The sequence below is a fragment of the Herpailurus yagouaroundi genome, unplaced genomic scaffold (genome assembly GCF_014898765.1).
Source record: "Herpailurus yagouaroundi ecotype Mexico unplaced genomic scaffold, PumYag 198, whole genome shotgun sequence".
Taxonomy (NCBI): domain Eukaryota; kingdom Metazoa; phylum Chordata; class Mammalia; order Carnivora; family Felidae; genus Herpailurus; species Herpailurus yagouaroundi.
The window spans coordinates 17,998,821-18,023,425 of NW_024412429.1; the positions used below are offsets into that span (position 1 = coordinate 17,998,821).

The 24,605-nt window shown below is 44.2% G+C and overlaps 1 protein-coding gene across 1 annotated transcript in view; it reads right to left on the bottom strand.

Moving 5' to 3' along the window:
* Positions 1–24,605, bottom strand: part of UST (uronyl 2-sulfotransferase) — a 304,894-nt gene that overhangs the window by 36,179 nt on the left and 244,110 nt on the right. Inside the window, exons 6-7 of the mRNA XM_040448924.1 lie at positions 18,748–18,845; positions 16,613–16,770 (exon numbers count right to left, since the gene is read on the bottom strand). Coding sequence (XP_040304858.1) covers positions 16,613–16,770; positions 18,748–18,845 — 256 coding nt within the window. The remainder of the gene's footprint in view (positions 1–16,612; positions 16,771–18,747; positions 18,846–24,605) is intronic.

Genomic DNA, 24,605 nt, shown 5'->3' on the forward strand with positions numbered 1-24,605 from the left:
GCCAAGAAGGCAAAACCATATGGAAAAAATCACGGCACCTGATTAGTCTCAAATGCCTTAGGTGTGGTCTTGTTGGCTGGATGACCTTCCAACTGGCAGCCCAAGCCAGCAGAAGAATCTATAAGGGCACCTGGGTGGCTCAGTCGGTTAAGCATCCCACTTTGGCTCAGGTCATGATCTCCCGGTTCGTGGGTTCCAGCCCCGCATCGGGCTCTGTGCTGACAGCGTGGAGCCTGGAGCCTGCTTCCGATTCTGTCTCCCTCTCTCTGCCCCTCCCCCGCTCACACTGTGGCTCTCTTTGTCTCTCAAAAAGTAAATAAACATTTAAAAAAGGGAAGAATCTATAGCAGTGCTTCTCAAACAATCTCTGACTTATCCCCCCCCCCCCGTAATCCATTTCAGATTGATTCTTTTATCAACTATAAATAAGATTGTGTCTTTAAAAAAGGGATCACAGCCATGTCAAATTACCATCCAAGTTTTTAAAGGCTTACTCTCAATTCCTGCCCTTATCTCATCATGGGCTGGGGGCAAGCAGCTTGTGGACTGGCACCCATCCTCGGACCACACTCTGAGAAACAATGGTCAGGGCCACTGCGGAGCTGGGGGCCCCGTAGGAGCATGGCCCGGCTTCCAGGCCTCAGAGGAGGGGGGGCGGTTAACTGATTGCCAGCCTCCAGCTCCATTCCGGGGGGCACGCCTGGCTGGGGAAGACAAACACACCTCCCACACCTGAGTCCCAGTGTTTTCTTTGAGTTTGTTTTCCCACTGACTTACTTTCCTTTCAGCCTGGGCTTTCAAAACAGCCTTCTGAGTGAATGCAGGCGAACCCGGCAGTCCCACACCACGGCTCATATGGAATGCATTTAGAGAGGGGGAAAAACTCGAACGGAGTGGTTATACAATTTGGAACTGGCTTGGAGATGGCGTGGCTGGAATTTCAGAGCTGGCTTTTGTTTGCATTCGTCATGAAACATTTGTTATATGAGCTGCTGCTACCGCTACTAAGGCAGCTGCTGCTGAGAAACCCCCTCAATGGCTGCTTTTCTTCTGGACGTTAGCTGACGGACAGCGATCACCAACGGAGGGCCCCGACTCTCCTGCTCCGATGCCTTTGCCTCCCTCCTTGCAGAAGTTACGGGAGACGTTTCCCCCCCAAAGTGATACCTGACAGCACGCGAAACAGAGACACCTGTTTCTGCCACATTACGTGGAACGCGATCTTTGGGTGGTCGTGCCCTCCGCCTGGGATGATGGGAGTGTCTTTTGATCAGTTCTTAGAGTTTACTTTCTCTCTCATCAAAGAGATCTCCAATATGGCCTTGATTTGTCTTTGAGGTGATTTTTAAAACACTAGTTTGGGGCTTTGTCATAGCAACGTCATTCAGCAGAACCCCAATTGGGGTTTAATGAATAAATTACCATGAAGGGATCTTGTTTTTGTTTGTTTGTTTTTGCTTGAGAAAGTCCACCAGGACTCTAATCCCCAGATACAGACGCTGAAGGCAGCGCTGTGGCCCAACCCACATCGTGGCTATGCGGACATCGCAAGAAAGACGCGGTGTGTGTGACACGGCTGTAACGTACCTAGCTGAGAGCCCCAAACACAAAACTGGTTAACAGGCTCTTAAAGTCTGGGTAGTTAAAACCATCTTAGCAACTGCAGTAGGCTAATTACATGCCTTCCACTCCTCTCCTCTGAGAATCCAAAAAGACAGTAAAGGATAATAATTTTACAAAAGAACGCAAGATCACAAGGAGACCTGGAAAAGGATGTCAGAACTGGAGAAGGATGTCCGTGGCAAACGGACCTCGACCGGTTTCTGGAAGGTGAAAGCGGATGAAGACACTCGACGTGGCAGAGCACAGAAAGCACGTCTGTGGCATTGCAGTGGGGACATCAGGCACACCACCTCGCCCTGCTGACCCCCTGAGAGACAGAGTGGTGGCACCAGGTGTCCAGATGGGAAAGCTGGGCGTGAGGCAGGCAGTCTGGGTCTGAAGCAGTTGTGCCCCAAATTCCTCCCTAACTGCATGCAGCCAGGTATCTTGCAATGCTTCTCCCTCATTCTCTAGGGGAGAACCCTCCACCACCTGGGAATCTTAGGATTAGTCTGGAGAGAATTTGGGCAGAGGCTCCAGACTAATCTGCCAACCCAGAGGAGAGAAAGGAGAGGCACGGGCTAAAGTAAGAACAATCAAGGGTATGGTGCACTGAATGTAGACCGTCGGCTCCTGTTCCCACACTGGCCGCCAGATGTTCACCCCGCTCTCCCACCTCACAACTCACCTCCCATCCCCCAAGCAGATGAGAATTCTTCAGCGGGGAAACTGAACAGACCCCAGAGAAAAAAGACCTACAATCACCAACAAATGTTTTTCCAGCAAAACTTCTATCACTGTTTGATCGGGCCACGCAGCGTCCATTGGTTGTTGAGGCTCCCTCACTGCACAACACTTTCAGTGCTTTAGTCCTTCCCTCTTGGATAGAAATTCTGACAGAGATCACCAAAAGAAAGTCTTCAGACTAAAAAAAGAGAGGCCCACCGAACCAAAACAATAAAAAGAAACCTGGAGCAAATCGAGACAATGCAGGGAACAGACGAAAACATTTTTCAAAAATCTCTATACTTTTCAGGGATTTAAGGTGATCTTGCATCCAACAAACAAGAATAAGACATTATATAAGAAGAAAAATAGAAGACTAAAAAAGAGCTCTTGGAAAAGAGAAAATTCAATAGGATGAATGGAATGCAAAATGAGGCACTCTTCCAGAGGAATAAAAGTAGAAGAGATGAAAATTAAGAGGAGGGGCGCCTGGGTGGCGCAGTCGGTTAAGCGTCCGACTTCAGCCGGGTCACGATCTTGCAGTCCGTGAGTTCGAGCCCCGCGTCGGGCTCTGGGCTGATGGCTCTGAGCCTGGAGCCTGTTTCCGATTCTGTGTCTCCCTCTCTCTCTCTGCCCCTCCCCCGTTCATGCTCTGTCTCTCTCTGTCCCAAAAAAATAAATAAAAAACGTTAAAAAAAAATTTAAAAAAAAAAAGAAAATTAAGAGGAAAAAATAATAAAGCATAGAGAAAAAAAATGAATGTAGGGGCCCAAATATCTGACCAACAGCATTCCATAAATGAAACAAAGAAAATGGGTACAATAAAATCATGAAAGGAAAAAAAAAAAAAAAAAAAAAGAAAAATTCCCAGAAATGAAAGACATTTTAAGCTTGAAAGTAACTATATATTGGCCATGGCAACTTTGTTCTAGATCTCCTGAGGCATGGGAAACAAAAGCAAAAATAAACTATTGAGACTACATCAAGATGAAAAGCTTCTGCACAGCAAAGGAAACAATCAATAAAACTAAACGGTAACCAACAGAATGAGAAAAGATATTTGAAAATTACATATCTGGTAAAGGGTGAGTGTCCAAAATGCATAACGAACTTAACTCAACACCCAAAACACAAATAATCCAATCAAAAAATGGTCAGAAGACATGAACAGACATTTCTCCAAAGAAGACATATAGATGGCCAATAGGCACATGAAAAGATTCTCATCATCATTTACCATCAGGGAAATGCAAATCATAACTATAATGAGACATCACCTCTACACCTGGCAGAATCGCTAAAATCAACCATACAAGAGACAAAAGGTGTTGGCAAGGATAGAGAAAAAAAGGAACCCTTGTGCACTGTTGGTGGAAATGCAAACTGGTGCAGCCACTGTAGAAAACAGTATGGAAATTCCTCAAAAAAACTGAACATAGTCTACACCATGATCTTGCAATCACACTACTTGGTATTTACCCAAAGAGTACAAAACACTAATTCAGAGGCGTACGTGCACCCCAATGTTTACTGCAGCATTACTGACGAACAGTCACATTATGAAAACAGTCCAAGTGCCCGACTGATGAACGGATAAAGATGTGGTGTGTATATATAATGGGATATTGTTCAGCCATAAAGAAGTATGAAATCTTGCCATTTGCAATGACATGCATGGAGCTAGAGAGTATACTGCTAAGGGAAATAAGTCAGTCATAGACAAATATTATATGATTTCACTCACATGGGGAATTTAAGAAACAAAACAAGTGAGCAAAAGAAAAAAGAGAGGGAAACATATCAAGAAGCAGCTCTTAATTATAGAGAACACACTGATGGTCACCAGGGGTGGGTGGTGGGTGAAATAGGTGATGGGGATTAAGGAGAGCACTTGTCTTGATGAGCACCGGGTGATGTATAAAATGGTTGAATAATTATACTGTACACTTGAAATTAATAAAATACTATGTTAAAAAATTGAAAAAAGAAAGTTGTATATATACTTGTATATATACATACATATATAAACTATATATATATTATATATATAAACCATATGTGTGTGTGTCTGTGTATATATATATATATATTAAATATATATAGGTATGTATGTGTGTGTGTATATATATATGTATATATATATACACACATACATATATATATATATACACACACATACAGCTTGAGTATATATATATATATGTGTATATATATATACACACATACATACATATATATATATATATACACACACACATACAGCTTGAGTACTTAGCATACTGAGGCATGTTGTTGTAAAATTTCATAAGAGGAATACAGGGAAGACCCTGGGGTGGGGGAGGGAGAGGGAGAGAGAGAAAGAGAGAGAGAGAGAGAGAGGGAAGGAGAGTTTGAGAAAGTCATGGCAAAAGAAGTGAAAAATGGAATCAATGTATGAAGAAATCTATATCCAGTCAAACTGGCGATCCAAGTGAGATAGAATATTAAGCTCTTTTAGACATTCAATATCTCGATAAATTTACCTCCCATGTATCAGGAAGCTACTTGGGAATATCTTGAAGTAAAAGAGCGATTAAATCAAGAAACAGGATCTTTGGGATTCAGGAGACCAGGGATCCAATACAGAAATGTGTCAAAGGGAAGCAGCATGGAGCTTCTGAGTAATCAGCCCAGACTGAAGCAGGAAGTTAGAGAGCTGTGGGTGGAAGAGGGGAAGGGGTCCTGGGGTGGGGGGTGGCAAATGTGAAAATGTTCTTATCCAATAATAATGACAATATCAACAGTAGTATTGATACAACAGATGTAATGGCACATATGAAAATTTTGATAAGTACAAATAAATCTAGGCAAATAAAACAAAGGCAATAATTAATTCCAGGAAAACAATAAATTGTACAAGAAATGAAATACAATCATGGTGTACTACTTGGATCAGCCGTCAATAAAATGTACAGTCACAGTGATGTAAATGGGACTACATATCCTAAATGTGGCTATAAACCATATTAGGAGGATGGGGGGCAGGGGCGGAGGTAGAGGTGAGGGTGGTGGAATAAGAGAACTAAATTTCTCGAAGAAATCAATCAAGAAATATTAGCCTGTGCATACTGGTTTTAAGTCGTGTAGTGATTATCACAAGAAGCAGCTAACTGTGCTCAAAGCATCTGCCCCTGGAAAAAATCAAACTTTACGATGGGCAGGGTTGGAAGAGGAGGCTGCTGCTTTTCATTATATGTCTTTTTGTACTTTTGGATTGTTAATTGTATACACACAGCACCTTAAAAACATAGCTGAAAATCAGGGAGATAAAATTCTAGGATCAAGTGTTGAAAAATAGCTCCGGCAGTCTCTGACTCTGAGAACACAGCAGAAATCCCTAAGCACATGGTAACAACTGGGGGCTAAGACTTTCCAGTCAGAGTATCTGAAACTTCCACTTGACAAGCAAAACTTTCCTCTTCTCATCAGTGGGGAATTATGCTGCATTTCTCCATGGGTTTAGGGACAATGAAATAAATGTGCTTAGCATAACCCACAAGGAACCGCGAAAAGCAGCAATGTTCTGTGCACAGGTATATTTGGAGGTTTTTCACTGTATTCTTTCACAGTTCAACACTATTTGCAAGATGTGAAAAGCTAGAGCACGATGCATTGATAAAAATGTCTGAAATGTTAAAAAAAAAATCAGGAAATGATACTTTTATTTGAAAAAGATTTAGCTGAACAAAAATAGAAGCTTCCATTGTAAAATGTTGAGTCATGCAAAATGGGTGAGGATTGTACTTCACCCCAGCTGGGGGTACATTTTATAAGCAAAGAATGTCAGGGAAGCTAGGCCACGAGCCAAGGGTACAAAGACAGTTCCGAGATTCTCTGTCTGGCTCTCTTTGCAAGTTACCACACAAATCCGTGGTGTGGGCGGGGACCTTGGCAGTTTGGGCATAAGAGAGCAGTAAGATGGCAGGGTCTTTTATGAAGATCGGCTATCACCCCTGGGGGCCAGGTCTCTCTTTCATCTTCTTTGCTCAGGCTTTAGAAGCATTTCAGCTTTGTGGAGTTATCAGGAAAGTCCAAAAACTGAAATCTGTGGTGACTAATTCCACCCCTTAGTAATATTCTTACTCAGTGCGAAGCATATTAGTGTCAAGCTCAACTTAAAACTGCTCAAAGCAGAAGTGATTATTAAATTCTAAAGTAGAAGAAATTCACCTCTAAACACAGAAGAATGCTGGGACCTTCAACACACCCAGATATTGTTAGCCAGCTCTTTGTTGGGGGAAATGAATCATAGGGGAGAAAACTGCACACCCCCAGGCCTGGCCACACTGTGGGGGGCAGCCGGGCTTCTCCAGATGATGAGGTTGGGACTCAGAGGACATCAACTTCTCAGGATGTGTGGTGTGGGAGGCAGGGGCTGAGGGAGACTGTTCTGGAAGGATGATCTCAAGGGCTTCCAGCCTGGGAGACCAGGAAGACCAGACGCAGTGTTGGGGGCACAGCCGGGCCGGACCCAGAATAGGGAGTCCATGCTGGTGGGCAAAGGACTGAATCTGGGAGATTAGGCAGGGCAGAAACTGGTGTTGACCGACGTGTGGTGGGGGCCCCCGCGACAGCCCAAGGCATATAGCCAGTGGGTGTCCCCAGCCTACTGAGTGGCTGGATCTGAGGTGGGGAGACAGGAAGAGAGCAAGGAGAAGAACCCTCGTGCTAGGAACTCGGGGAGCTGGCACTATCCCGACACACTGCTAGGAAGGGAGGGATTCTTGGGGGGTGGTCAGGACTGGCGGAGGGCAGGGAAACTGGGGGCGGGGGCGGGAGTCTGGGGTTGACACAGGGCCCTCTGGCAACTGTGGCTTGGCCACTGGTTCTGAGACTGGTGTGAGTGACTCAGCTCCAGGTTGTACCACACAGGGAGCAGAAGCTGCGGATACTTTTCCCGCCTCGGGCACAGCTGTCTTAGCAACAGCAGGGTGACTGAGTTATGAGGAATTGAGGCCCCCAGCTCCAAGAGGCAGAGTCAGCAGGAAGGGCCAGCGTGGGCCGGAGCACCCCCACCCCGTGCCTCCCACATTCCAGGTACTTCCGCAGCTCCACCCCTCCTCGCTTATATTCATGTTATTTTTCTGCCAAGAATGCCCCGTTCCGTGTCCATCTGATGAAGACCTATGTCCCCTTCCAGGCCTGGCACAAATACCTTCACCAGGAAGTACTTCCCGGTCCTATGTGCAATGGCTTTCAGGCTAGACCCTGCTTTCTTGATCTTTATAGCATGCTTTCCCAGGACTGGCATCTTGCAGACATTTAAGCAGTGGCTGAATGTGTTTGTTGAATTTTTCTGTAATTTTCAGTTTATCTACGCTATTTAAATGTTAGTTTTCACAGAAGGGAAATAGTTTTGGAAAATTATTACTGGAAAATCAATGTAAATTAAGTCCTCTTTTCCTTCTCTTCCCAAATAATAAAATTGGAGATCCTTTCTATTGGACGAGGGATGGTACCAAGGCAAGAGAAAATCAATAAGCAAGTGAAAAATGCATTTAAAACTATATAATTCATGGTGGGGCGCCTGGGTGGCGCAGTCGGTTAAGCGTCCGACTTCAGCCAGGTCACGATCTCGCGGTCCGGGAGTTCGAGCCCCGCGTCGGGCTCTGGGCTGATGGCTCGGAGCCTGGAGCCTGTTTCCGATTCTGTGTCTCCCTCTCTCTCTGCCCCTCCCCCGTTCATGCTCTGTCTCTCTCTGTCCCAAAAATAAATAAACGTTGAAAAAAAAATTAAAAAAAAATAAAACTATATAATTCATGGTAATTGTTACTTCTAATACACAATATATACATCTATTTCTATACACAATACATACATGCTGCAAATTAAGCTTTTATAAAATCAATTAAATACTCCTAAAGGCTGAATCTCTGTGAAAAAGTGATGTTCCTATAAGTGAATCAAGCTATTGATCTGTGGTTACAGAGTTCCCTTCTAGAAGTGTTCACTAAAAACCCCTAAATGTCAGGGGGCCTGGGTGGCTCAGTCGGTTGAGTGTTTGACTTCGGCCCAGGTCATGATCTCGCGGTCTGTGGGTTCGAGCCCCGCATCGGGCTCTGTGCTGACAGCTCGGAGCCCGGAGCCTGTTTCAGATTCTGTGTCTCCCTCTCTCTCTGACCCTCCTCTGTTCATGCTCTGTCTCTCTCTGTCTCAAAAATAAATAAACATTAAAAAAAAAAATAAAAAAAAAACCTAAATGTCTAAGTTAATTTAAAGGGATGTTCACATTTATGTTAATTTAAACTATTTACTCAAAAGCTACAATTGAAACAGTTGTATGTATTCACTTTTAATTTTTAGACACTATTTTAAAGGTCTAACACGACTGTTCCCTTCTACCCCGCACCACCCACCATAAAGGTATCGGGTGTTTTCTTCTTCTATGTGGATTACCATACAGCGGCATATGATACTTTAGTGATCTATGATGTTTTATGACCTCAAATTCCTTAGTGAACAGACCATAGGTGGAAAAATAGAATCTATGGATTTTATTTTTCAGGTCTCACCTTTAACTGCAATATATACCACGAATGCTTAATACCCCCAACTTCTGAGTTAGTGATTAAACACAAAGATTCTTTAGAAGGTCACAGGTGTATGGTGTTAGTGGCAGCTCTGGGGACAGAAGCTTGAATGTCTGTGGTCACTTAGGTAACTGTGGGCAGGTTGTTCACCATCTTTGAATCTCAGCTTCCTCGTTTTACAATGAGACAAAGACTATTTGTCCTTCTCAACTGGATTCAGAGGATTCAAGAGGACTCAAAGGAGATATTCTGTGTGAAAGTGCTTTATAAACTGTAAATTGCTATGCAAATTATTATTATCTAGAGGCTGTTACTGCTTTTCTGACCCAACTCTATTCAGAGATGACTGAGCTATAATGAGGAGTTTAGTTGTGGGAACACAAATGAATTGCACACACACTCACACACCTCATCTAGTACCAATGTGATTAGTGTTTGAGCCTAGGACATGGCTAGTGAAAAAAACCAAATCTTCATGGAGAACACCGATGGCAGATGAACCAAAAGCAAGAGGAGTACTATTTTTATAAATGACAGTTGAGTTCTTTAAGCAATGTCATTGGTGTCTGTAAATGGATAGTCTGAATTCCTCCCAGCCATAGCTTATGTCTCTGTGAGGTCCCAGAATGTTTTTCAGTTTTGTCGTGGCAAAAAGCAATAGGAAGTAGGAAACAGCAGTGGAAATGAGGGATGAAAGACAGCATATGTTTAATACAGACATTGTAGAGAGATGGATTATTTGTGCAAAACCAGAGTTTATAGTGTATATATTTTTTGACCCACATAAACGTATTTCATTTTAAAACTCCCTTTACCGCCTACCATTGGCTCTCCTATAATGTAGTTCGGACTACTACAATCAATTGTACTTGGAATATTTTTGATATTTGTGATCCCATTTTTAGTCCTCAAATTGGACATAATTATACATCTGTGTTCAAGCATTATGTAAACTCCCGCCTGCAGATGCAAACTTATTAGGAAACCACAGGCACGTCCTTGAGAAAGTGCAGACACTGCCACCTGCTGGACAAGGTTTGATTTACTCATTTAGCGTTTTGAAGTTAATTTTGCACTTGGGAAACAAACTCAAGGTTTTTCAAGAACTGAATCTTAGGGTCTTACTTGGAATAAAATCCACCAAATCTCTGGACACTCATCCTCTATCTACTAAACAACATGATATATAGCAGTCTGAAAAAGTCAACATTCAGCAAAAGTTAATGGTTAATTGCCCCAATCATATCTCAATAGTGGGTTTCATTTGAAGTTAAAATCTTAGGGGTGCCTGGGTAGCTCAGTTGGTTGGGTGCCCGACTTTTGATTTTGGCTCAGTCATGATCCTGGGGTCATGGGATTGAGCCCTGCATTGGGCTATGTGCTGAGTATGGAGCCTCCTTAGGATTTTCTCTCTCTCTCTCTCTCTCTCTCTTCCCCCTCTCTCTACCTCTCCCTTGAATGGTACATGCTCTCTCTCTAAAATAAAATAAGATAAAATAAAAATAAAATAAGATAAAAATAAAGTGGAAATCTTAGCTCCCTGATAATTTTGGCAAGAGTCTGGGTGTAAAAACAAATGATTAAAAAAAATACCCTCAATGACTAGGATGATGTGTGTTTTCAACTTCTGAAGGTGTCACTGTAAGAATACTTCCAATAAACTTATTCCCTATAATTGTTCCAGAAATAGAGTACTAGCCAGAATATAATTGACTCCTCCTAAGTCAAAAATACTATTTCCTAAAGGCATACAATTTTATAGGCCAGCTGTAACTGTCAAAATAAGTCAAGGCTCATCCTAGATTCTCTCTCTCTTTTTCCACTTAGAAGTTACAAAGACAGACTGATGTCCTGTTTCTCACAGACATGGGCCCTGTTTCTCTCCTGTGATGTGGTTTGCACACTAATATTAGCTAATTATTGAACTCTTATCATATGCGAAGCTCTGGGCGAAGGGCTTTATGTGCACTCTGAAGTGGATTGTATTGTTTATGCATCTTATTTTTTTAAGTTTATTTTGAGAGAGAGAGAGAGGGCAAGTGGGGGAAGCGGGGAGAGAGAAAGACAGAGGGAGAGAGAAGATCCCGAGCAGGCTTCATGCTGTCAGCATGGAGCCCGACGCGGGACTCCATCTCATGAATCGTGAGATCATGATCTGAGCCGAAATAAAAAATCCGAGGCTTGACTGACTGGGCCACCCAGACACCCCTTGTTTATTTCACTTTATACAGATGGGGAGACTGAGCCTCAGAGGGATTATACCTTCCTGTGGTGACAGCAGAGAAGTAGCAGCTTTACCACCAGGCTGTCTACTCCAGATTCTGTGCTCTAATCATTATGATATCCTATCTTCTCAACAGAAATGCATGAGGTACAGAAAGAAAGGGATGGACATTGTGACCAGAGAGTTTGAGTTGGTCATCTCCATATGGCCAACCACAGGGAACAGCAGATTCTGAACCTAGAACTCTCCATTTAGGATTCTGTCATGTCCTCTAGGTGGCGATAGCTGCCGTAACTAAATTTGGAAATAATGCAATGGGGACTGTCCAAGGACTGCTGGTTTTTTTTTTGGGGGGGGGGAAGTACCCTGTAATTGTGCTAACCAGCAAAAGGTGGAACATGTCACCTAAAACATTGTGCTTTAGTATCGTAATAATAATCTTTAGAGATCAGTCACCAAAATTGCACTTACCCTGGGTCATATGGGTAGAACCACGGCAGGAAGAGGATTCGAGTCTCCTGTAACTCCCAACTCAGTGTTCTTTCTTTAAAGAATGGCTGTTCTTTATGATACATAGGCCAGGCTTTAATCACTTAGCATTTGTTTAAACCCAGTCTGGCATTTTTATTGATAGATGGAGGAAAACTTGAATGTTTCCTGTAGCATACCATATTAACTTTTCTCTTCAACATATTTGCTATTATTTTCTATGTAGATGTCCTCAGCTTTTTTTTTTTTCAACGTTTATTTATTTTTGGGACAGAGAGAGACAGAGCATGAACGGGGGAGGGGCAGAGAGAGAGGGAGACACAGAATCGGAAACAGGCTCCAGGCTCTGAGCCATCAGCCCAGAGCCCGACGCGGGGCTCGAACTCACTGACCGCGAGATCGTGACCTGGCTGAAGTCGGACGCTTAACCGACTGCGCCACCCAGGCGCCCCAAATGTCCTCAGCTTTAAATACAACAATGCAAATGAACTCAGAGTACATTACTATACTTCTAATAGGAGGTCTGATTATCATTCATGCATAGTTGAAAAAAATACTTAAATTTGTACTCTGTCATCGCTTATAAAAATACTTACATAAAAATATGTATTTTTTTTAAAGCGCTCAGTTTATGAATGAACTCTGCAGAGTTAGTACATAAGTCATTTGTTTGGAATTACACACTTTTCCTTTGTAATGGTTGGTGGCCAGAGTCTCAAGGCAACCCACAGAAGTGTAGTAAATTCCCTACTGTGGCGCCAATGTTTACATTTGTAATGGGAAAAAGTTGAAAATGAATACAAATGTAATGCTAGTAACGGAAAGTATTTAAAATACAAGCGAAAAGAATTGGACACAGGAGCTTTCGAGCCTCCAAGCGGAAGAAAGATAATGGGGATTAATGTTAGGTCATGAAGTTCCAACGCCTGGATGCTAGGTGGCGCTATTGAATCATAACAGCTCGGTCATTTGCCAAGTCAAGGGACATTCATTTAAGGGCTGTTCCTATCACAGATATTCACATGTTCTCTGCCTTTAATTAATTTGCTTATTTGTTTTGGCTCCTAACACCACTGTGATTTGAGCTCCTAAAGAAATTATGACTAAGAAACATATTGGCGGCTCACAGCATGTCAGTTTGTAAGAGTTAAGGAGAAAAAGTATCCATAAGCACATTAATACTCATGGCTCAGAAACATATTGAGTTCTGCCTTTTACTTCCACATTTTGGTGGGTGACTATGGATCAACTTCTCAACTTCTCTAGACTGGCTCCAGTTTCTCACTCTGAAAAGGTTAAGTAATGAGCAAATATAATCCAGATTAATCAATAAAAAAAGAAATCAGACTGTGTAGGTCGAACAAGTGAGTTTGGCTGTTCTTACCCAACACATCTGTTGGGGACCCAGTTCTTTCTAATTCTAACTCAAAGCAAGGTTGAGTGGAGTTTACTCAGTGGTAAACTTCAGGGTACTTCCCTGGACATCCACAAGTGACCCCTGGTTGGCAAGAAATATCTGAAGAAAAATTCTAGAAATTTCAGAAATATCTGAAGAAAAATTCTAGAAAATTCAAGAAAATTCTCTTGGTTATTCATGTGCTAAAACTCACTATTATTTCCTCTTGAGTACTTATTATTATACATTTCTTCTGAGATATGCTAAAGGGGTCTCCGCGGAACACAGACATTAATAAAAAAAAATAACTTTTTAAGAAAAAATTCTAAAAATTAAGTTCCTCAAATACTTTTGGGAGGAGACAAATTCACTTGTCAGCATACCCTCCTACAAGAAATGCACGAGGTGGGGGCTAACAGTCGAGCTGTTACGTAGAAAAGTTACGAACTTCCCTACATGGTTGGCTAGTCAAACAAGCAGTACTATTTGCAAGGAATTAAGAGGTATCATTCCTATCTTGAATAAGTGACAACCCATTTGACTAACAGACGTTAACTATTTTTACGAGCTCCCCAGACGGTCATTGCTATAAGTGCTTTTTCTTCAGTAATGAGACTGGTCTAAATATTTTTCGGATTGCTGTAGGGGGATTACTAAAAATCAGCACACACCTACAGTTTAAAAATAACAAGACAAGCGTCACAGAAAAATGGCCAGTGGGGGGTCTGCATCTCACTCGGGCTCTATGGTCAGTTCATCTACAATGATCCAAGGGTCACTAGATCCCGCAGTGTCTTCGATTTTAGTGTTTCTTCCTTCCGTTCTCTAGGCTACTCAGTTATAAAATTCTTTAAAAAGGGCAAAAGCAATGATTTCGGTGTGCCATAGTCCGAGAATTTAGACTAAAAATGGGCTGACGAGGCAGCTCTGGTATGAGATCGCTAAAGTGACTTGAGGTCACTCTTTCCTTTAACCTGGGTGACACCAATGCGCTGAGCACAAGAAAACAGTGCAGGTGCTTAGTCTTTGCAGAGGCTAAAATATAGTGAGAAGCTGGCCAGGAGTGGATGTTCATCTCCTGTCCCCTGCCCCAGGGGATGTGGGACTCCTTGAGACACAGCAGTTGTGGGGCTGCTTGGCTGCCAATGTCACCACACAACAATCTCTCCAGAAGATGCCCGAGAGACCAGAGAACGTGGTGCAAAGTTCTGAGCAATCACTCAAGGGTTCAGTTTGTTATATGCATGTCGTGTGGCAGCTGAGAGCGTCACACTGGGGTGGTATTCAAAATATGTGGCAACCAGGTCCACTCAGGACCTGAATTCACAACACTTGCTGAGTGTAGCCCTGGGCCAGAGTCCTGAAGACTCGCTCTATGCCTGTGAATTACCTCTTTTGTTACCTCACTGTTGGATGAGGGGGCGTGGCAAGGGCACTGAGGGCAGTATAGGCATATTTCACTATTTTAACCACTAATACGCTGGACTGTGTGAACCGGCCATGTGTCGGTCCCGGCCTTAGAGAAACCTTTCATCCCACCACACAGGAGTATCGGACCCCCCCCTTACCCTCTCTAAGGCGGCAAGCCTCAGATTATTTAATATACTCCTAGGCCTAACTCAAAAGGATAAAAATCTTTATAAGGTCGAAAGACTGCGGCTGAAGCCACAAGAGCTAATAGTAACTCAATTTTCAGAAATATGTTCTAAATGTGCTTCTGGATCATGGGACAAAGGCCCAGTTTCTGAGAAGTCACGCATCTAAATGGAGATGATAGTTGAGAAGTCAAGAGGATATCTTCTGACAACAGCACATAAGTGGGCTCTTGGGGCTGGGGTTTTTATTTGTGGTCTATTTGTATTTAAGAAGAACAAAGATAAAATGCCTCACTTATCGGGCCCACGATACTAGTTCCAGATCCAAGGACGGATGGCGTGTGTGATGTAGACTGACCGAAACTCTTCTCAAAGGCTGGGACGAGAGTGTGTTCATTTTTTTGACAACTCTGTGTCTCCAGGGTTTCGTTCATATTTTTTAAAAAATATTTTTATGATTTTTTATTTTTGAGAGAGAGAGAGCATGAGTGAGGGAGGGGGCAGAGAGAGAGAGAGAGAGAGAGGGAGAGAGAGAGAATCTAAGCAGGGTCTATGCGCAGCGTGGAGCCCAAGGCAGGACTTGATCCCTCGAGCCTGGGATCATGACCTGAGCCAAAACCAAGAGTCAGATGTTCAACCGACTGAGCCACCCAGGCGCACCTCGTTCACCTGTTATCTCGTACTATGTATCACACACACAAGCGCACATATGTATTTGTGCACACACACACTCATGCACACACGCATGCTATACAAACAGATAAAGCCAAAGAGCGGAAGTAATGAATAACCTAAACTTTTTCTGCAAAAAAGTCTAACTTAGGGTCAGACCTCACCTTGCACAAAGACCCGAGTTTATGTTATCTTACAGAGCTAAAAATTGGTCACAGCATGGCTCTTCAAATTCTTTAAATTGCCCACTGTTGAAAGGGCAGAGGAAGGCCTACTTTCAAAAAGTGACTAGGGTCGATGATGCTTCCAGCCATTCAAACTGCATTTCCTGTTGAGGAGACAGACCTGCAGGGCTCGCGTGAAGGTTCCTGGTCATGTGCACGTCAGAAGTTACCTCGGAGGGAGAGAGCTGAGACCAGGACAGCACCCACCCGCCAGCTATCTTCCTCGTGCAAACCCCTGGCGGTGGCAGGGGCCACCTGATGTAACAGGGCCCCTCTGGGCAAAGACCAGTTCACATGGGCATCGGCACCTGCTCCTGGTGCAGGTGGGGTGCGAGGTACCTGCCTGGTGGTGAACGGGAGGCACCAAGGCTGCGTTTGGGGAACCTTTCATCTGTTTGGGGAACCTCATTTCTACACAGCAGAAGGCTGTCTCCCATTTCAGGATGATGAAACAACAACCAGAGGAGTGAATAAGTATGCAAGGCTTGCAGGGCAGCAGTAGATTAAGGAGAATGGGCGAGAAACAACGTTGTTTGCCGTTCTCTCCGGATATGATAATAATGAGAAAAATAAATGATGGGTTTCTGAAAGTAATTATCTTTACAGTGATACCACAGGCACCCTCTGCACTTGTTCTCTGCTGCATTCCATTTCTCACTTCTATTTGGAAACCACGCCGTTCGTGAGAATAAAATCGTAATTGCGTTTTCAATTTGCTTCTGTGTCTATTCTATTGCCAGAATTGGATATGCCAGAGTGCTTTGTCAGATGGAAGTAGGGCCCAGACACAGGATCACCTGATGGTTCCTTCACACCCACTTCCATCAGTGGACTCTGGCAACAGCCCTGGACCAAGGTCAATGCCAATGTTGCCAGCTTCACTTTCCAAAGGGAGAAATGGAGCCAGCAGGCCTTTCACACATGGCAAGTTTAGGTCTGGACCTGAAGCTCCCAGTTTTGGCATCTATGTCTGGAGGTTTCTAAGCTTCCTTTGAAGGTCAGGGCAACTTCTCTTCATTAACAGGAGAGAAGGTTCTACTCCTTTTATTGCCTGAGTCCTGTTCAAGGTGAGTAACCCCCCAAAACACCAAAGAGCTTGCTACAGAAGGAATTACCTGGGTCTTTGTAGATACTGAGCACACCCTTGAAGTAATGAGGTAAAAATCTTTCCAGTAAAAGCAGCACATCTTCCAACTCTTCAAGAATCCCCACAAGCAGGAAGTTTTCATTCACGTTCAGTTTTGCTCTTTCAAGGGCCCACTCACCAGGCTCCCTTCGTGGATACAAAAATGATTTCAAATCAAAGATTCATTTTCGAAATGCAGGAACAACATGCTGAGAATGTATCTCTTCAACCCGCCCTCCACCATTCGTTTGAGCCCCAATCCCACCTCCTTAAGGATCAGCTCTAATATGGCTGCCGCTGGGAGCCTTCCAGCTGCCATTTGCTTTTCCACCTCTTACCGCTATCATGTTTACCTGTGGGTGGTGCCTCGCCCCCTGAGGCCCTGGTCAAAATATTTTTGGGAAGAATACACACACAGGCAATTAGGTCCCATAAACACTGATCAAAGGGTTGATCAGAATGGCTTTTTAATAGAAGGACCAAACCAATAAAGCTAGAAGATATGAAATCTGAAACTTACTGGTACAGTAGTTCTATAGAAATCAAAATCAGTTTTAGGTCATCCCTGCTAATCATCTTATTCTTTAAAAGAGTTTAAAGACAAGCTTTTATGTTTTTTGTTTTGTTTTGTTTTGTTTTACAGAAGGAAAATGGCCTCATCTCATCTGCAAGGCAGATCTCTGAGCCAAGTGCATTTCTGTGAGGAGGAAAGGATGGGAGTCATGGGAGCTGGGCTCCAGGCATGGCTGGCATTTCCCATCCGAGGGAATTTGGGCAAGCCAGGATTCTCTTTTGAAAAACTGTAATAATAAACCTAACCCAGCTCAAATAATTGAGGGAACAACGGGACATTTTGAAAGAGTTTTGAAAATCATCGTCTGTGCACCAGGAGAAGGCATCATGAGTGCTCGCCCCAGGATTAGGAAATATATAATTAAAACAAAAAACAAAAAACAAAAAACACTCGAGGGAGTTAGGATCATGTTTCTTGGAATAAATATGTTCACTGTGACAGAAAGTGAGTCATCTGGCCCCAAATCTTCCCAGCGTCTGAAGCACTGACCGTGAACCAGGAGGCACTTATACAGCGGTGAGGATTGGAGTGGGGAGGCCTCCTGAACTCAGGAAGTTTCTGATAAAGCAGAAAGCTGAGGCTTCTAGTTCCAGATTTCAGACCGTAAACAGAGTCCCGTGTTACAGGAAACTCAGCAAAGCGGCAACAGCAACAACACACATAATAATTAAGCAGTAATCACTGAGCAGGCCAGAAGTACAACGGATGGGTTGTACTTCAGAAACAGTTTCTTCTCTCGATCTTTTCCGGAACACACTGACCTTCTAGTCAGTGCTCCCTTTGCAGGAAAATGTCACTTCGGCTTTATTTTCCAACACGTGAAGATCATATTCATTGTTACTATCATTTTTTTTTTTCTCCAGGCTACACGTTTGTCTAGTACAATGAACTTAAACTGCAGCGAGACCAGGCTCACGAGAATCATCTGTGCCCCCACCTCAGGCACTGTGATTAGGTGGGGATTTCTAGCAAGTGCCCTGGGGACGCTGATGCAGGAGGTGGGCAGACCACACTCTGAGGGCCTTACCATCTGAGTGAGTCACTTTCTAAAGAAGGTCTTGCATCCAAGTAAGGCTGAGGGGCTGAGGACTAGGAAGCCCATTCCTCTTTTTCTACAAGATGTGTCTCCTGAGAGAGACACTGTCAGATTTTGGGGTGTGAGCGCCCAGTGTTTCACACCCAATTAGACAGGGCACGTAGGCAAGGACGGGTGCCGATGAAATACAGGCGCTATGGGGGAGCAGTGGGGTGATGTCCGCTGGTCTTTACTATCTCATGGGCTGAGCAGGGACAGCTATGAGTTAAGAATAAAAAAAGGGTCTGGTTGGCATTTCAGTTACACATCTTTACGGGCGGGTCCCAAGGCCTCTGTCAGACCCTGATCCGTTCATTTCTTCCTACATAGCACATTCAGAGTCTCCAAAGCAATCTTTGGAGATTAATAGTAAACATAAACTGAATTCCAGAAGGCTGAGGGAGTAGGCATACAAGAGATTCCCCACGCAGTGCCCCCGGGTGGCTTTCCTGCCATTGTCCTTTTTAGTCTTTACCTGCATCTGGGATGCTGTCCACAAAAATATGGAATGATGTAAAATAATCTGGGGTTGGAACACTCAGGATAGTTTTCAAGAATACACTCATTGATATCCTGGAAGAGAAAACACAGCAGTGAGATGTCTCGCAATCCCTGCAGTGCTTTGTCAATTGCCGTACAGGGTGAGTAAAGTTGATACTTCAGGTCACGCGGGCAAGCCGTGGGGAGATACAGAGAATTCACAGATCTCATGAGAAATCTTTCTCGTCGTCATTTTGCCTCCTGTTCCACTGGCCAGGTGCGCATGCGGTCTGAGCATTTCCAAGATTGCTTGCTCTGTTGACTAAATTGCATTTCTGCATTTCCCCTGTGGCCTGCAGTCTTTAGCTACATGACGAGCATCTTGACAGAACTATTACCCAGGGTACCCACTACCTACCGTAACCCAGACGTTACCAGTCGACCGGTATACAGTTGGCACTTAATAAATATTTGTTGAGTGAATGCAGTGTGGCTTCCTTCTTAATTCATTCTGACTTAATTGGAGATCCCCGTAGAGCCAGCCCTACAGAAATGTATTTCCCCGGGTATCTGTACATCCATCAAATAATGACTGAGTACCCACAGGAGTCACATAAAAGATTTTTAGAGTTTGGAGAGGCTGTAAAATAATTTCTAAGGTCATATTAGGTTAGAGAGTGACACGATGTTTGTGTACGGTCTCTCACTTTTGAAGGCAACATCTGATTTCTAGATTTTCTATTTCTCTTCTGTGAGGTTGCACATCACGTCTCTGTCGGTGGGTAAACAGGAAGGCTAAAAGTCAACTTTTATAAGGTAGATTCATTGGCTGCCCTAGATAAGACATGCCTGGTTCTTAAGTATTTCTAAGGAGAAACAATAATCCAATTTACAACTAAACCAAACAGCTACGGGATGTTTTTCCAGAGAATACTGGCAAGGTAGATCAAGAGTGGATGTAACTCAGAAACATGGTCACACTGTCAATGAAATTTGAGTCAGTTGAAGCCACTGTATCTGATATGACTGGGGTAGGTGATTAGATATTAATTTTTTTTTTTTTTAGTTCAAGTTGGGAGTCAGAAAAATGTACCACAAACTCTTTTTTTAACAACACTTTCTTTCCCCCCATACCTCTTTGGTTTATATACCAATTAAATAAATTGCACATTTACAGTAACAACTGGAATAAACAGATTCAGCCACAAACACTTTAGCTGAGGACTGGAGTCTACTGTGGGAAGCAGGGGTATACAACTCTCAGAGAGGAATAAACTAGAAGCAAATGAGGTTCATCAGTCCATCCAGCCACGTGTTAAGTGAAGGGTGATGAAGAGTACTTTATTGTGTATGAAAATCCAGTAACAATGCATGATGTTAGACCCAAAATACCTTTCTAAGAAGAATTTGACACAGAGGGGTATACAGATCTTCCTCAACTTGTGATGCAATTACATCCTAACAGCCCTTTGGAAGTTGAAAATAAGTTTAAAAGCACTGACTACATCCAACCTACCGAACATCCCAGGTTAGCCTAGCCTCGCCTACCTTAAACGTGCTCAGAACGCTGACCTTAGCCTGGGCAAAGTCATCTAACACAAAGCTTATTTTATAATAAAGTGCTGAATATCTCATGTAATTTACTGACTGCTGTACTGAAAGTGAAAAACCGAATGGCTGTTGGGTGCAGAATGGTTGGAGGTGCACAGGCTGTGGGCCCTCCTGATCGCGTGGCTGACCGGGGGCGGGGGGTGGGGTGGGGGTGGTGGCGGTGGCTGTTCACTCCTGTCCAGCCTCCTGAGAGAGGCTGGTCCTGGTCCAGGAAAGAGGTCCAGATTCAAAATTCCAAGTACAGCGTTTATTGAGTGCAGATCACTTCTACACCATCCTTAAAGTTGAAAAAAATGTAAGTTGAACCATCTAAAGTTGAGGACCATCTATGTAGGGATAGTCATTGCTACAAGATTATTACAACAGAATATGGCAGGATTTAAATGTTCGTTAATGGGGGATTGATTCCCTGAGAAGTTACGGTGCATTCCTACAGTGAAATATGGGGCAGCTGGCAAGGACAAGGGGAATCTACACGTACTGTTCTGAAAAGTGTCTGTGATGAATTTTCACATGAAAAAAAGCCAATCACAGGACAATATGCAGATGTAGGACGATATGAAGATAAACACGTATGTTTACATAAACACAAACATATCTAGAAGAATAAGTACCAAACTGTTAAAAGTGGTTCTTTCTGGCAATAGATGTAAAAGATGGGAATACGTTGGTTGAACTTGAACTTTATCCTCTTCTGAAATGTTATTTTCACTATAAATGTTGTATATAAAGTATCTTAAGTAAAACATTATTTTACATAAATGCTACTTCTCTTGTAATATATGTATTTTAGTTTTATCATCAGAAAAAGGAGATTTGCACATTGTAAAACAAATCAAAGCTTGTGGGAGGATGAGTGGGCTTTGCCCTAAGGATGCTCTGACCTCCCTTCCTCCCTTACAGTCCGGGGGACCCCTGGCAGGTGGCATCCCCCAGGGACCTGAGCCTTAGGTCAGAAGGACCCAGTAATTGGGCTGCTGTCTGAAGGAGGGAGCCAGGAGCTGGGTGCGGAGCAGAGCACAGGAGATCCCTGGCCAGGGCAGGGATGATCAGAGGTGGAGACTTCACACCAAAGGGCTGAGTAGGTTGGTGGTGGTTTAGGGGGTGTCGAGAGATGTGTCTCATACACTGTCACCTCCTGCCACCCAGAGACCCGTCTTAATAGGAGGGGCGGGCGACAGAGCCTGCCAAAGCCGCCCAGAGAGTCCACAGCATCCATGCTTCTCCAGAGCTCACTTTACAGTTTCCCTTGAATGAGAGCTGTGTCATTATTTGTTTAGGTGGGAAGTCCATGAGAGCACACACTGTCTGCTCACTGTGTCTCCAGCACTTAGCACCCTGCCTGGAAAAAGCAGGCGTGCAATAAATACTCAGCAAATAGATGAACAAATGGCAGAAGGAACAAGCCTCGACACCCAGCCGTGATGCTGTCCCCGGTGACCCTGGCCTGGAGCTTAACGGGATCGGACGGAAGACGTCAGCATTGGCTGGTGGGGGCGGGAGCAGGGAGGGCTGAGGAGGTGCAGGGGCCTGTGAAGGTCATTTCCCTATTGGAATCCACAAATAACCCTACAAGGTCAATTTATGGGAAGACATAAATTCCGAGTTTAAGAAGTGCCATTCGCGATTTTTCCTTTCTTAGATCAAGGCAGGTCCCGGGGGATTTTAGAGTTCCATTTGAGCCCATTAGAGGTTGATGAATGGTGTTGACCACAACCATCCTATGGAAATGCTATGGGAGGACATAAATAAAAGATGACTCAGGTGTAAGGTCAAAAGAGAGCAGAAAATGAGCTGTGAAGACCCACACATTTAGCTGCCTGCGGCTTAGCCACAGTGACGAGGGACACTTCACCGCAGCTCAAGGACGAGGGGGCCTCAGGAAACTGCTCCTGGCCACTCACACAGTCCACTCTTCCTGGACCTGAGACCCTCCGTGAGTGGCCTTTGGTGTCCAGGGAAACTGAAGGGGACAAGTGTCAACACAGCTGCTCATACAATTTCCTGCGACAGGTGTGACTGATTCCCCAGGACCATTGGGTTTCTCCCCATGTTAATGGTGTTATCGTTGGTGTTCAGGCTTCTGCCAGCCTGTGTTATTTGACAGTTGTTTTTATTTTTATTTTATTACTTTTTTATGGTCACCCTTTAATACAGGAGTTGTGTGGTGTGTGTGTGTATGTATACATACATGTATGTATATATACACATACGTATATGTATATATATGTATACATACACATATGTATATATATATATGTATATATACACACATATATACATATATATGTGTATACACACACAATTATTTCAGGATAAGGCTGCTTTAAACAGCTTTCATCTTTATTGAAGCTTGACAGCTTTGCTCTAAGATGGTCATCATGGTGATGACGTTAGCTAAGCGGGTCAGCACTTGCCCTGATTTGTTCATCCGGTGCCTGGATGCTGGCAGATACCACGGGCTCCCACAGCGCCCTCCTCTGCTCACGTCTTGCCCTCTTTTAAGATTGGGTCTGAACATAAGTCCCTACTCTGCTCATATTCTCACATTATTAGGGAAATGAGACGTTATAAGTGAACATCCCAGATAACTACGAGAATCCTTTTTGTGGTCAAAACTGCCAAAAAAAATTAGACCAATTTTGGTGAAACTTACTCTAAACCGTACTATTTGAAAAAACATACGCTTATACCATCTAGGGATTTGTGTGTGTGTGTGTGGGGGGGGGTGTGTTACAGGGAAACCATCTTTTATTGATTTCCTCCTGTAACCTTTCACAGGACGGATTGTGATGAACAACACTCACCTTCTGAGTGCCAACGGGGCCCCTTTGACAGGAAAGGCCAGTCACGACATCCAGACCCCAGAATTATTCCTGATCTCTCTCTCTCTACACCTGGCTCCGCATCCACTCAATTGCCCAGCCCTGCACCAGTTTCCTAATCTGCACTCTTCTACCCATTACACCCTACGGCCCCCGTTCTGTGCCTCTCCAGTTAGAATCTCTTCTTCCCCGGCCCTCCCCCCCCACACGCATTCTCCGCAGGGCTGTCCCAGCAACCGAGTGCATTGATCCATGCCACTCCCCTGTTCAAAAACTTTCAATGGCTCCTATTGACAACGCAGTTAGGGCACCTGGTAAACATGCTAATTCCCTGGCCCTACCAGCAGCATGTTGGACACAATGGGTTTGTCTGGGATCGGGCTAGGAATCTGTACTTTAGAGAACCTCTGATGATTTTGAGAAGAGGTCACTCTTCACGAGCCGCCAACACCATGCCATTGGCGAATTCCACGCCTTCATCCACCCATCTTCCTTTGCCTGGAATCTCTTTCTCCCTCGTCCCCTGGTCCCAACAGCAGGCCCATGTTTTGCAGCCGTTGCTGGCAGGGTGAGTATTAGCACACTAGAGTCCACCTAGGCTTGTCACTCAGGTCAAGGGAATGAAGGTGGCCTTGACCATGGCTCGTTTCCATCCCGGCCCTTCACTGCCAGCCACATTGGGTAGGTGGGGTCCCTGGGACAGGCCTATGGGGCCGTCCAGCACAGCACGTCCTCCTCACCGTTGGCTAGAGCCCCAAAAGTCCCCACAGCCGGGTCTGCTCCCACCATGCCCTGCTGGTGGCCAGAGATCCGCTCTAAGTAGAAGGACCCTGTAACAATGCCCACAGAGGGATTCCCATCTGGACGGAGTGCCATTTGGTGTCCCAAAGTGAGGTTCTCCCCTCCCCCTTGCAGGGGCTCTTGCCTGTATTACCACTTGTGCCCTCCGTACTTGGGCTTGCTCTTGGGCCGCACTTGGGCATGCCCACCCACGCTCCCCTGCCCTGCTTCCTTCTCCTCGCCCCGAACGGCCATGCTCCTGCAGGCCTCATGCCTGCTTCCAACCGAGACAGAAAGCTGCCTGTTTATTTCTGTGCAGAGAGAGGACTTAAATGCTTCTTCTCCTGGTTGTAGTTTTGGAAAGAGTGGAAGGATTGAAATCCCAGGTGGAGTTAATCTTATCACAAAGGGTGAATTTAGAGACAATTCATCTTTTATTTATTCTTTTATAAGGCAGCACCTTGTCTAAAAACTACTGAATTGAAAAAAGACTTTTTGGTGTTCTTATATAGTTCCTTGCCGATGACACTGGCTTTGTCTGTACGGTCTCAGAGGTTAGAAGAAAGAATTTCTGATGCTTTTAGCAGCAGAAACCTTGAGAGGCCACAGGCAAAGCTGCCCAAATGAGGTAAAGGAA